General features: G+C 31.3%; 2 protein-coding genes across 2 annotated transcripts in view; both read right to left on the bottom strand.

The window, feature by feature from the left end:
• The window catches only part of LOTGIDRAFT_238919 (hypothetical protein), a gene marked incomplete at its 5' end in the record, with an annotated part of 11,655 nt that extends 6,239 nt beyond the window's left edge, over positions 1–5,416 (bottom strand). The window contains 9 exons of the mRNA XM_009051986.1: positions 245–360; positions 661–849; positions 1,240–1,409; positions 1,949–2,030; positions 2,712–2,771; positions 3,095–3,371; positions 4,039–4,103; positions 4,715–4,900; positions 5,333–5,416. Coding sequence (XP_009050234.1) covers positions 245–360; positions 661–849; positions 1,240–1,409; positions 1,949–2,030; positions 2,712–2,771; positions 3,095–3,371; positions 4,039–4,103; positions 4,715–4,900; positions 5,333–5,416 — 1,229 coding nt within the window. The remainder of the gene's footprint in view (positions 1–244; positions 361–660; positions 850–1,239; positions 1,410–1,948; positions 2,031–2,711; positions 2,772–3,094; positions 3,372–4,038; positions 4,104–4,714; positions 4,901–5,332) is intronic.
• A 3,214-nt stretch (positions 5,417–8,630) lies between these two features.
• Positions 8,631–14,023, bottom strand: LOTGIDRAFT_142269 (hypothetical protein; the record flags this gene model as incomplete). The annotated part of the gene is made up of 5 exons (XM_009051985.1): positions 8,631–8,771; positions 9,321–9,416; positions 11,683–11,723; positions 11,961–12,074; positions 13,939–14,023. Coding segments are annotated over 5 exons (477 nt in total), but the record flags the coding sequence as incomplete, so codon positions are not given.
• Positions 14,024–14,412: the final 389 nt, after the last annotated feature.

Genomic DNA, 14,412 nt, shown 5'->3' with positions numbered 1-14,412 from the left:
TTCGTATAATAATATATTTTACGGAGTTTTAAATCTGACTGTTTTTATACGTGTTATTTAATTGTTGGTTTTTGGGTTATTTACAATCAAGCTAAAAATAAGAGGTTTTGATGACAAGATCCGCTCTTTTACAAGCTTTTGAACTGTACCAAAAAGTCAACATGACCAAATATGGCATATACAAGGTTTCAAGCTGTCACCCACGATATTGAAGATGAACATGAGCAGGATTCACTGTACTTACAGTAACTGTATAAGAAATGGTAGTAATTTATATATAGTATGTTTTAAAGCTGTTGTTTCTTCTGCTAACCAGGAACCTATTACTCTGATACTTGCTGTTACTAATGGATCTAACCACTGAAATACAAAATTATGTCCTTCTTTTCTGATTCTCTTAGGGCCAATCAACATATTACGATGTCATACAAAATGCACTGAGAGATATTTTGCCTTGAATTATCGACAAAAAAATTGTTTAACAATGAAAATTCTAAAATTCCTCAGATTAAGTATGAATACCTTCATTGAATAGAGCATTTGTTTGGTTAAATATTAAATGAAACAGGACGGGAGATGTATGACAATTTTGTCAGATCATGGTTGACAAGGGGAATCACTCACAGACAAAAAACGCAAGACATAATAACTTAAATTCACCTTTTTATTTCGTTGAGTAGAGATTTCATCTAGAAAGAACAATACTGCATTAAAGGCTCCCACCATAGAGGCGTGTACTTGTAACACCTGTTTTTCTTCAAATCCCATTGGTTGACCTGTGGTCATGTGACTTATTATGTTCTCTAATAACAAATAACATGAACATAACAGACATGTCTTTTCTTTCATCTGAAAATAGTACATTTGTACGTATGTACTGCAAATAATAAAGATCAATAAAAAAAGCACAAAAATTTAACTTTTATTTCTACGTCCATGCACCTTATTGAGCTAATGAGGATGATGAAGAACATCATGCAGTGTGCAATCAGAAAAATTGATGAAATAGCGGCATTAACCTACTCTATTTTTTGTCATGAGACCTTAGATGATTATTCCTTCTTACAACTAATGATTTTTTCCATGTCAACTCTTCGACCTTCATCATTGGCACTACATGCATCTCCAACTGTACCACAATCGAACCCTGACCCCCAGGTTAGCGAAACATCACTGAGCCACTCCATTGACATACGAAAATATATGTTTACTAATCTTATTTAAAACGTAATTTCTCACCTCCTGCCATGTTGAATTTTCTAGAATCATTCTTACTTCTATACAGACAAGATGTGTGATAATCAAGACTACTTTACAGTCAGACGCAAAGGGAGATAATAAACAAGATAAAGTGAATTTGTTCACCAATTCAGATATTAACAGAAGTAAACACTGTCTTTGCTCTACACCTACAAAAAAATGATAAAAGTTAAAAAAAACTTTATTACTGGTGTAAGAGATTGTAAAGAGGTTTTCTACATTTTCTAAATTGGCGACCATTTGCACCGTTCCAATTTTCAATTCTAGTAAAACTAAGAGTCACTAATTGCAAAATATGCTTTATCACATAAGGCCCTTTGCAATTAGTGATGTCATTCAACACTTAGTTTTATTGGAGTTGCAGGAACTACAGACATCTGATTTGAAATTGAAATGGTACAAATTGATACTATCAGTGTTCTAAAAATTTATAAAACCTCTTTACAATCCTTAAAATATCTTCTTTACCGATGATCAGATCAACTGCAACTACACTTTTCATTTTCAAAATCTGGCATTCAGTTCTTCTACAATTCAACACAAAAAATACCATAGAAGATAAGCCTGCTGGAGTTTTCAGTATGTTATTGAGCGACTCATGTGTATATATTTGGCCTATAACTGTCAATAACAGTACTGCAGCTACAAACAGAAGTTTCAGTCTGTACTTATCCAAAATGTTTCTTACCTAATTTGTTTTTTATATCTGAAGATAAAACTGTTATTAAATCTTTTAACCATTGTTTATCATTGTTACTATCTACTGTTTCCTACAAACAATATACATTTTGTTAGAGACTTCATTTTGCAGGGGTTTTTCAAGCAATATCAGTAAATTTATACTGAAAGGAGCTGAAAATTTCAGTTCACATTGTTGACTAAAGACAAAATTATCATGTATCGGGTGTATATATACACACATCGTGCCCAAACCACGTCCCCATTCGTCATACTTCCTTCCTCAAGACCGTGGTAATACAAGTGAGAGAAATTACGTATTCATAGATAAATATTGTCCAATGGCTAAAATTGGCCCTGCTAACTAGCTAGTAAAATATCAGCCAATCAAAACAAAAGACTTGTTATGACGCTTTGTTTGAGAACGTAAACAAAACGAAAGCAGCATATCATTAAATGTTTTGATTAATATATACCGTACAGAATTGAGTAAGATTTTCAGTAAAGAATTGAAGCCAAGAGAAAATCAAACCTAATTTTGGAATATTTACTTGGAAAGAAAATGGACGGGGGCAAAGCGACATTGTGTTTTGTTTACATGATCCGGACTCATTTCTGTTCTACCGATCTGATAGGTCAGATTTCAAAAGCACCCTCCTCATGCCCACAAAACGAAGTGTATAAGGCTTAGTTTAATCCGACCATATCAACACCTGTTTTTGTAATAGGATGACAAACGTATTGAAAATGATCAGTTAAATATATGTAGTTACCTTTTCTAATGTTGAGATAAAACTAACTAAATTCTTACAAACATCAAACTTTGTACTGTCCTAAAACATAAACAGAGGAAAAACAGTTAAATTTAACAATATAAGGCATATACTTATCTATATACAGCGTATTAGCTGAGCTCAATATAGGCTATAAGCATCACATATTGAAGCAATTTTGTTAAAACGTCAAAATGGGCCCTGGCTTTAACATTCCCCTATCTAATCTACAAATGTCTTGAATTATATACAACGGATAAACCAGTAATTTTACATAGAAAATATTCTGTTCCCAGTAAAAAGCGTGCGTATATCGGGGTTCTGGTTTATTGGCAGACGGATCAACGCCCTAGTATAAAAATTTAAAACCTTTTATTGTTTACCTTTTTATGGATATATTGAGATGATAGATAACTTATAAGTTTATTGCAAGCAGATTTTTGGTTGTTCCACATACTGTTACCATGACTACCAGCCAAGATGAGAAGTATCTCTAGGGCTTGGTTATCTCCCTCTATTTGATCTATTACCACCTCTACTAGACAAGATACAGTGTTACTTTGTATCAGATATAATTGACCTTGTTGACAACAAGCTAGTCCATAGAGACATTGGTAACAATCCTTCAAAATGGCTGTATCTACTTCATTTTCTTCACTTCTGAAACACAAAGGAATTCTTTGGTCGAAAAAAATTAAAATGGAATCAAAAATGTGCAGCCTAGCTCTTTTCAACAGGCATGTTTTTTTCAATATTCGTAGTAGGCCTGAGTATTGATTACAAAATTGAGATCGATTATCAATGGCAGACTACCGATCAATAATCGAAATAATTCAACTGAGAAACCCTGTTAAAATGAAATTAAAAACATGCCAAAATTATTAAGTTCATGGGTTATTTTTGTGTCTTAGAAGTATATTCTTGCTTTGATAGGTTTTTATAGTTTATTGCGGGTATGTTATATGCTGAAAGGAACATATGTGGAAGAAATTACTACTTGCTACAGTTGAGACAATGTAATTTTGACATTTGATTGATTAAGAAATTTGATAATCGAAATTTATACATTTGTAGTGACGATAATCGATTATTTCGATCATTTTACCCAGACCTCATTCCTAGGACTTTTAATGGAATCTTTTGAAAGTGGCAATGTCATGAAGTGTTCAATGAAGTGTTATTTTCCAGAATCAAACTGACTAGCAAGCAAGCCTCCAACCCATAGGTATCAACCCATTGACACTAAAATCATCAGGTTTTATGTATTTCTAATATGAGACAACTAAACTAATTCAACAATGCAACACGGATATGCTACGGTACTCACCTGGGTGGTGATATGATCAATTCATTGAGAGCTGAGACTTGACCTTTAATTTCTGGTAGAGAAGCCTAAAAATCATAGAATAAAAATTACCATAATGAGTCAATATTTTCCATGTTCACTTCTTGTTTCTGTACCATGCTTTTATGCTGTAATATACCGGTTCCCCAAAAAGCTGTCCTGGTGAGATTTTTGTCCTACTGAGATACATTTAGGCAGTATAAGAAAAGCTCTTTCGATAAGATCTTCCAAAATCGGATTTCATTTCTTTTTGAAAAAAGTCGCCTTCCTCCAATATATATCTTAAAGGGACAGATGCCATTTTTTCTCACCGATTGTTACGATATTGAATCTTCAGTGGATGGCTTGCGGTATACGAATGCCTTTGTTGAATCCTCACCTATTGTTTATATAGCCAATCATTGATTAGTTCAATTGTCGTTATCCCTATGGGTCAATTAACATACATGCCGCCATTATGTAAACAATCAACGCATGTCTAAATCTTTATTGAATACTCAAATAAACCACTCAAAACACCGATCATACTTTAGTCTCAGAAACCAGAATTTTTTAGCTAAGCCAATCAGTAATAGTGTTCAAAGCTCACCGTCGAAATTTGAGACTTCAAATCCATGTGTGTCCAGAATTATCCGCTATTAATGTTAAAATTACTTACCACAACAGGGTCTGTGCATATTGTGGATAAGATACTGAGTGCTAATGATTTATACATAGTAGGTGGACAGCCTTCAGGTACATTACTAGATCTTAGCAGACGTGTTAAAAACTTCAAGCCTATAGCATCAGCTAACTCTTGTTTCATGGTGGAATCACAGTTTTCAGCTTTTATAACTTTTGTTACCTGAAGCAGTAAGTTTGTCATTTTAAACATCAATAATTTAGCGTCTAGTGAATGAGGGAACTTTTCCAGGACTTGTACATTAGCTTCTTTCTTTAAAGTTTTAATAGGAAATGCTATTGAAGGGGCCTTATCTCATGCAAAAGACAACAGTACACCCTTTTTAAAAAACAGTGCCGCCTAAGACTAGCAAGAATCATCAAAATTCTTATTCCTTGGCATCAGACCTCATCCTGAACTCCTGGACTGCTTTCTCTTAGCATGATTGAAGAGTAAAATTATCCTGTGCCTCATTCTAATGTTTTAACTGAGATATAGAACTTGATGATTTTCTCAGAGCCAATGGTCGGCAAAATATTTGATGTGCACGCGTGTAGTAACGTTCACTGGTAAATGCTGAAAAAGAATTGATAAGCTTCTAAAAAGCCAACAAACCATCATAATTCCAGCAAATTTTTCATTATCTGATGTCGCCTTCTTCAACATTCTCAAACAGGTTTCAACATTTTGATCTGCCATGGTGGTGTTTTAGTGAATGAGAACCGAAAACAAATTACTTGTTAATCTTGTAACAAAGAGGCCATGCATCAACTTTCGTTTTGTTTACGCATTTGATAACCGGAAGTACTCGCTACATTAATAAATAGTATCAGACGCGCGAAAGTAATAAATTATCTCCCTTGAATGCGTCTAATAAAAAGACTACAGACCACTAATAAAAACTTGATTTTTGGGTTGGATGAGTACAGATATCTGAGAATGTACTCTTAATGTGTTTAAGTAATTAGAACCATCATGCAGCCAAAGTAATATTTATATTTATGTTTTATGACACAAATTTTTAGAGACCTATTTGCAAAAACAATGTCTGAACAATATTATTATCTAAAAGCATTTTCAGTTTTAGTCATTGTTATATTCATGAACATGGCCTTTGGATCTTGAATATATGTAAATAGTCTTCAGAAGTACTAGAAATCGCATAATTCTTTCAAAAATATCTCAAACTAGGATTTTCTTTTCCAATTTCAGTAGATGTCTTTTCTATATATGGCAGTATCTCAAGAAAAGACAAGTCGTTATTTTAACTTTCAAACACAAATAATTCTGGACACACATGGAATTCAAGGCTCAAATTTTGACGGTGAGCTGTGAACACTATTACTGATTAGATTAGCTTCAAAATTTCCTGTTTCTGAGACTACGAATGATCAAACAGATGGCAAACCTGTCCCTTTAAAATGGAACAAGTGTTAGGCTTTTGTGATACTAGACGTAAAATTTTTCTAAATTCATTTGTGATCTGCTGTAAAAGAAAATGTCAACAAAAGGAGATAAAAATATTTTATTAAGAGAAATACATGTATATTTATAAATAACAACTTATATGTGCATAAATAAATAATAGAGAATAGAGTCAACAAGTAAACAAATTATTTTATAACAATTTCTAAATCAGCAGTTTTCTAAAATATTATTTAAAAAAAATTCAGTGAATGAAAAATTTTAAAATGGCAAAAATCACTCAATGATAAAAAACAAAAGAAAAAATTTTGAACTATCACAATTTATAAAATTCACGATTTTAATTAAAATCACAATATCTTATCACAATATCAATTATAGATGATCAAATAAGCATGATTAGGAATTAGGTATAATCGCTTTAATATTTGCTTACCCAACATATAGGGCTTAATTCAGTATCACTTTTAAATATAAAAATCTGACATCTAGTTCTTCCACAATTAAACAAAAGTTTAAGGCTGATGTCAAATCCAGTATGTTTTTGATATTCCTACAGACATGATGCATATCAGTAATAAATATCAGACATTAGATTATACTTTTGATTACGTATACAGATAGCTAAGGATTAAGCTCTATCATTTGGTAAAGCAAATATTTATGCAACTAAAACCTTCAACTCAGCAAAATAGAACAGGAATTATAAATTATACATAAACACTAAATATTAAATATCATAAATTCTGGACGGACTGTTGGTTAAATATAATATCTAAAAAATATAGAATCTAAAAATATAATATCTGAATTAGATCCCAAATCAAATATCAAGGTGGATATTACTGACCCAAAAACACAACTAATAACCCAGTGAATTTCAGAAAATCAAAAACTTTAAAAACACCATACAAGGAGACTTATATTGCGACTCAACAGCGGCTTTTGTGTCAGTATCAGTAGAGTGTCCACATAGCTAATAAAAAAATTTTAATATTTCCAAAAATATAAGCAAAACGTTGTTTCAATCAAGCAATCGCCTTCATGATGCATTACCGAAATTTTCTAATACCAATGTTATTTTTGTTGAAACTTAAAATTACGTTAAAAATAAAAATTGTACATCAATTGCATTGATATAATATATAAGATATATAGATTATACATTCACTAATTAATAATATTTATAAAGAGGCACCATTTTACAGAACGAGGCAAAAATATAACTTAGCCAGTGCATTTTACCCTTGGATTTGTTCGATTACTTTTGACCATATTATTATACTGACAAGGGCAATAACTCTTTCAACAACAAGAAAAGAATCTCGTGATTGGAATGATAAACAAGATAACTGAAATTCTAAGTTAATTTCTAGAAAAGCAAAAGAATAATGTTGGAGAAAAAATAAATTTAAGTAAAGATGGCCGCCTGCATGTTTATCAGAAAAATGAGAAGATTTTTTGTACAAAATCTTGGAATGATTTTAATAAACAAAATTTTGTCTTAGTTCATATAAATATAGTAGAAAAATATAGTAGCTTCTGTTGGCCTACAGACTATTTTCAGAATTGCGTAGAATCATTTTGATAACATTACAACATCAAAAGTTTGTGGAATCAAAATTAGCTTTCGGGTACACTGAAATATTTTTTTACTAAGGCATATAAGCTTTCAGAAGCTATATTAATACTTTATAAAATGCTGTTTGAAATAAGAATTCTGATTGGTGCAAAAACTACTATAGAGGATAGTCCATCACTAGATTACATGTATTTTGATTGGTTGATATGTGACAGTGGGTGTGTCTTCAGACAGAATCTAAACTAGGTAATGTTTTCACTCCTGCAGTCTTTCTGATTGGTCCTTTCTTGGGATCTAAAATTCTCTGATCATCTGGAATATTTCTGAAACGGAAAATACAGACATTTGATTGGTCAATATTGAAATTATTTTACATCTAGTGAATATAATAAATAAACCAAGTACTTATGGTCTTAAACGCAAAATGAAACCTGAAATCCCAACAACATATTGGCAAAACATTTTAAACTTTTCAACAGATGAAACATCGATTTTGCGACTTTGATATGACTTCGTCATAAAAAAAACAATTGAATTGCTAACATAATTTTTTTGGTTTCAATAATTCGTGGTCTGTTTCAGACAAATAATTGGACAATATTTATAAATGTAACTAATCTGTGGTCGCGCTCGATTGGTGAGTTCTGAACAGATTCCGTCTGTTCCAAGTTTGCCCCCAATCGAACGAGTATGAAAGTGGTGGATATGTCACAATCAAAAATCTCCCTTCTATTTCAATCTCCGCCATTTTGAATTCATCTGCAGTTACTATTTTTTCGGCATATGTGGAACGCATTCTGAACTCTGTCCCAACTTGTATTATTGAACGTTTTGTTACATGTAATTCCATAAATCCTGAACGTGCAGAACCCACCAATCGAGCGGTCCCCATGATTAAAAGACAACTTACCCTCCATTTTCAACTCTTGGTGTCCTGTAAGTAGCATCACCAGCAGCTCTCTGTTTCTGTATCTGATATATATTACCTTTAGTAGACTGTATTTCTATCACATATTGTTTACGTTCATCATTAGCTCTATGATAGGCCTGTAATATTGAATGAAAATATTTTAACACTGGCTTAATAGGGTACAGTAATCAAAATATTAATTTTATCCAGTGCTCAATTTCAGCTATCCATATCATGTTTTGGAATTAAAATCTGACATCCCGTTTCTCTAAAATTCAACAAACATTTCAGTTCAGACTTCAATAAAACTGGAAGTCACTGAAAGTGATAAATCGGTCTGATATATTTTTGTTATATTGTTCATGAATTACATGCCAGATTTTACTTGTGAAATGATAAATTGTGGGATATCGAAGCCCAAAGAGGCTGTTGTATTGTACTTTGGAATTTGCTATCCCACAATTCTTCATATGGAAAACTTCACGTCTGTCATAGTTACCAGAATTAGATGACAAACTTAGTTCACCTCCATGTTAAAGGCGTGACTCAAGCCAAGCTACTTTTCTAAACCAAAAACATGTGATGTAAAGGAAGTAAAACGAAAGTAGCGTCAATTTCCTTCTTTGGTACAAATCTTGGGAAAATCTCTTTGACGAACATTCTTGATTATAAGACTAGAACATTACCTTGGATTCTTGATCTAAACGCCATTCTAAATCTCTTATTGAGTTTATCAAACCTAACTTCTCTTTCTCTAACTGTTTCACCAGTTGAGGATTCGCCTAAAAAAATAAATTATCAAGTAAAGGCTAGTTCCTTGGAAATGGTTTACATCAGTGGCTCAACTACCATCAGGGACTGTTCAAATCAAGTCCAATAAAAATTGAAAAAAAAATATACCAAAGTATAGAATTATAATCTAACTATGCAACCAGCAATATATAAATGATTAAAATTACATTAAAGGGACATTCCGCATTTTTTTAGAATTTTTTTTGCTCAAATTTGTGAAAACTATACACCAAAATCTAGAGAAATGTGCCCTTTAACATATCTGAAAGTTTTAACTTAAAAAATCCAACCGTTAATTTTTAAACACCAAAATATTTAAAAACATTGCATAAGGTTTTTAAGTCTGTTATGCTTTTTGGAAGCTGCTAGAAAACTACTGTATGGATTTGAGTAAAATAAATGCCTAATTGTAGACAAATATGTCTCCTACATATTCTAAAGGTTTCAACTAATAATATCGAGCTATTATAAAGCCAAACACCAAAACTAGGTCAAACTGCTTAATTAACAATTAGTCAGTTTTTAATTAACCCTTTTAAAACAAATACAGTTTGATCAAAGATACAAATAGTGTTGATATTTTAGAAATATTTTCAGGTATAATTTACAACGTTTTTGATTATAAAATTTTTTTACAAAAAAGCGGAATACCCCTTTAACTGTATATGATTAAATTTTCCAGGGGAGGTGCTTCCACTCACTTAAGTCCCATGTAAAGTTTACTGAGGACTTAAGGTGTAGGATTTAATTTACATTGTAAATCCTCAGTTCCCCACTTGTCTAGTTGAGCCACTGGATAGGCAAAGCTTTAGTTATAGTGGAGTCACAGACCTTTTTATCAAGTCCAATTTGCTGAAGAAGCAAGGCATGTATAAACTATGCATTATACAATTTAAGCATTTAAGGTGACTCATAAAATCATATGCTTACTCTTCTTTTTGTTGAGGTTCCTTTAGTTTTAATTACCTTCAAAATGAAAAATCTGGTACTATTGTGTGTGATTTGGATGCTCAGTTAATCTAATACCTTCATAAAGCAGTTTCAAGACAATAAGGGATGTTGAGTTTGAATGAGAGATAACAGTCATGTCTGACTTAAACTACTAAATGTTTGACTTTGAATTTGTTCATTTAATTGGTTTTTTTTTTCAAATCCATCTAGAAATTTGGAATACCTAATTTACGCTCAAATGTCTTGTGTAAAAAGTCCATAAAATAATAATCCTACTTACGTCTGCTAGATCTATAAATAGCTGTCCTTCTTGTGGAGTCTTGCCAGCTGGAAATACAAAATAAAATCATCTTACTTTATAGGCTGGTAAAGCGACTAATTAAAGGGACAGTACCACCATTTTGGTGGGTTGACTTGAATATATGTAAATAGTCTTCAGAAGAACTAGAAATGAATGAAAATCACATAATTCCTTCAAAAATACTTCTTATTAGGAATTTTACTCACTTTTTATAATCACTGAGTATCTTAAATTGAAGAGCCATCATATTAACATATAAACGCAGATAATTCTGGATACACGTGGATTTGAAGGCTCAAATTTCGACGGTTAGCTGTGAACACTATTATTGAATGGTGTAGCTAAAAAAATTCATGTTTCTGAGACTATGGTACGATTGGTCAAAAAATGGTGCATCTGTCCCTTTAAAACTTCACTTTCTAGTTTACTAAACCTAACCTAGACATTCTGACTTCTTACATTATATTTCTTAATTACTTCATATAATCCACATTCATACCAATATTTATCATTTCCATAATGTAAGCTTATGCTAATCTTTAGCTAGTTTGAACAAGTCATTGTACAAATAAATTATTTTGTTATTGAAAGTTTATATCTAAAAATAACTTCTTTTTAGAGTCATTGTTCATAATTTTTTTGCTTTTTTTTTTTCGGAAAAAAAATAACAAGCAGTTGCTTCTTGAAGCAAGATATCTTGGAGATGTAAACCTAAACACAAAATTTTAAGATAGCCTTGATTGTAAGTATCAATCATTGTTTGTAGCCTGTAGAGTGAACACAAGCCAAGTGTGAACGGACGTTCGACAATGCTTCCATATTATGTGTGAGCATATAAAAATCAAAAGAATCCATAAACAATTGTTGCTTGAAGAGTGAGCAAAACTTGTCCTATAAGCTTATGGCTAATAGAGTCAATACACGAAGTTGAAAACAACAGTTTGGTGAAAAATTATCAGATCATCCTAAAAATCCATAGGGATCATCTTCATACTGACATTGACCCACAAAATAAAAATCAAAAGAATCTGTACAGAATTGTAGCCTGTAGATGGAGCACAAGCTCATGTGGGCGTAAAATAAAAATGTACATTTCATTGGCTAAACTGACATAAATGTGAGCTTATTTTGTTCTGTGCTTTTAATGCCTCATGGTATTGCAGGAACCACAGACATCGGAATGAAAATTGATATGGTGCAAATTGATCCTATGAGTGTCCCCAATCCACATAAAAAGTTAAGAAAACCTTTTTACAATCCCTTTAATAAGAATAAGACATACCGTCCTTTAAGTTTTTCTTCGATTCTTCCACCTTATTCTCTAACATCAATATCTGTCTCTCTAACTGTTGATTCATCTCTGTCTGAGTTTCAAATCTAGTTTTCCATTCATTTCCTACAAAAATTATAATATAACATCATGAAATGTGAAGAAATAAGAGCAATTCTTCCATTGTGACAAGTTTAATTCAATAAGCAAGTTGATCTTCAGCTCTGAAGGGGACCAAAACATTGAATCAGATTCCACTCACTTATTTTACTTCACCAATACAAAAAAAACTTATAGAATAAGCTTACTATCCAATTGTTTCAGAACAATATTAAGAAAGACAATATCAAGATAGAAGAACAAAATCATACAAAACAATGTCATACAAAACTACAAAACAATATCATACAAAACTACAAAACAATATCATACAAAACTACAAAACAATATCATACAAAACTACAAAACAATATCATACAAAACTACAAAACAATATCATACAAAACTACAAAACAATGTCATACAAAACTACAAAACAATATCATACAAAACTACAAAACAATATCATACAAAACTACAAAACAATATCATACAAAACTACAAAACAATATCATACAAAACTACAAAACAATATCATACAAAACAATATCAAACAAGAAAAGAACAAGGGAGAACAACATCAAGAAAGAAATTTACAAAAACCAAGCAAAATATCGTATAAGAAGACTGATCAATATCAAGTCTGAATAACAATATTAATCAGAAGAATGATATCAAATTTGAAGAACAATATTAATCAGAAGAATGACATCAAATATGAAGGGCAATATCAAACATGAAGAAAAATTAATATCAAACACAAAGAACAATATCAGAAGAACAATATGAAGAAGAACAATATCTTAATGGAAAACAATATCATCAACAAGAAGATCTTTATATCAAACTAGAAGATCTTTATATCAAACAACAAGAATTTTATATCAACCAACAAGAATTTTATATCAAACAACAAGAATTTTATATCAAACAACAAGAATTTTATATCAAACAACAAGAATTTTATATCAAACAACAAGAATTTTATATCAAACAACAAGAATTTTATATCAAACAACAAGAATTTTATATCAAACAACAAGAATTTTATATCAACCAACAAGAATTTTATATCAAACAACAAGAATTTTATATCAAACAACAAGAATTTTATATCAAACAACAAGAATTTTATATCAAACAACAAGAATTTTATATCAAACAACAAGACTTTTATATCAAACAACAAGAATTTTATATCAAACAACAAGAATTTTATATCAAACAACAAGAATTTTATATCAAACAACAAGAATTTTATATCAAACAACAAGAATTTTATATCAAACAACAAGACTTTTATATCAAACAACAAGACTTTTATATCAAACCAAAAAGAACGATATCAAATAAGAAAAAATGATATCAAAAAGAACAATTACAATATCAAGTAAATATCCAGAATTAGAATTTTAAAACAATCTCTATAAATGATATCTACCAATAGGAACAAGAATAACAATAATACAAAGATCACAAGGGATATTATCAACTAAAAGGAACAACATCAAGACTGAAAGCAGACACACAAAAGTAACCAAAATGAAAATAGTAAGAATAATGCTGATAAATACATAAATTAATACACTGAAATGAAGATATAGAGATTAATATTTTACCAGAGGCATATTCATTTTCTTCATCTGAAATTTAATTTTCGTAATTTGTTATGATATGATTAAAAAGGGATAGAAACGCCAATTTGTGGGGTTGATTTGAATAGTCTTCAGAAGTACTAGAAATGAATCACAGATGTCTGACTGAAATTTGGAATAGTGCACATGAAAAATTCAGAAAACCTCTTTACAATCCCTTTAAGACAAGCAATTACCTATAGTATTTTTTAAATGAATGCCTGTGTGAATTGCAGAGTTTTGACTTTTAAACTTACCTTCATTTTCAATAGCATCAAATCTTTTCTCCAATTCTTCAACAGTGGTTTTCAGTTCATCAGCTGACTGCTCTAGCATCTCCCTAAATAAAATTAAGCGTCACAATTACAGGGGGTCAATGTGGCCACTCACTCAGGACTAGGGGTCAAAGTTGATGGGTACATATTTCAAGAGCATTTAGACCGAAAAAATCTGTCTCTATTCCAGCCTCTGATAGCTATTTCGACAAATGTCAGCTGGTGTAGAGACAGAAAAAATAGGCCCTGTTAGATGGAAAAATTCCACATCTCTGCAGGTCCGGGAATTTTAAACCTACTTAGCTACCTGGAGGTGTGGAAAAACACCATTAAACAGGGCTTTATTCTTCTGACTCTACTCTAGCCAACATCTGTCAAACTATCCATCAGAGGCTGGATTAGAGGCAGATGTTTCGGAATAGTGGCTGAGGTGTCTTGCAAAAGAATTATTTCCCT

Source organism: Lottia gigantea, assembly GCF_000327385.1.
Source record: "Lottia gigantea unplaced genomic scaffold LOTGIsca_177, whole genome shotgun sequence".
In the NCBI taxonomy this organism is placed as follows: Eukaryota; Metazoa; Mollusca; class Gastropoda; family Lottiidae; genus Lottia; species Lottia gigantea.
Note: the sequence above shows the minus strand (reverse complement) of the source record. Positions and strands in the feature narration are given on the sequence as shown.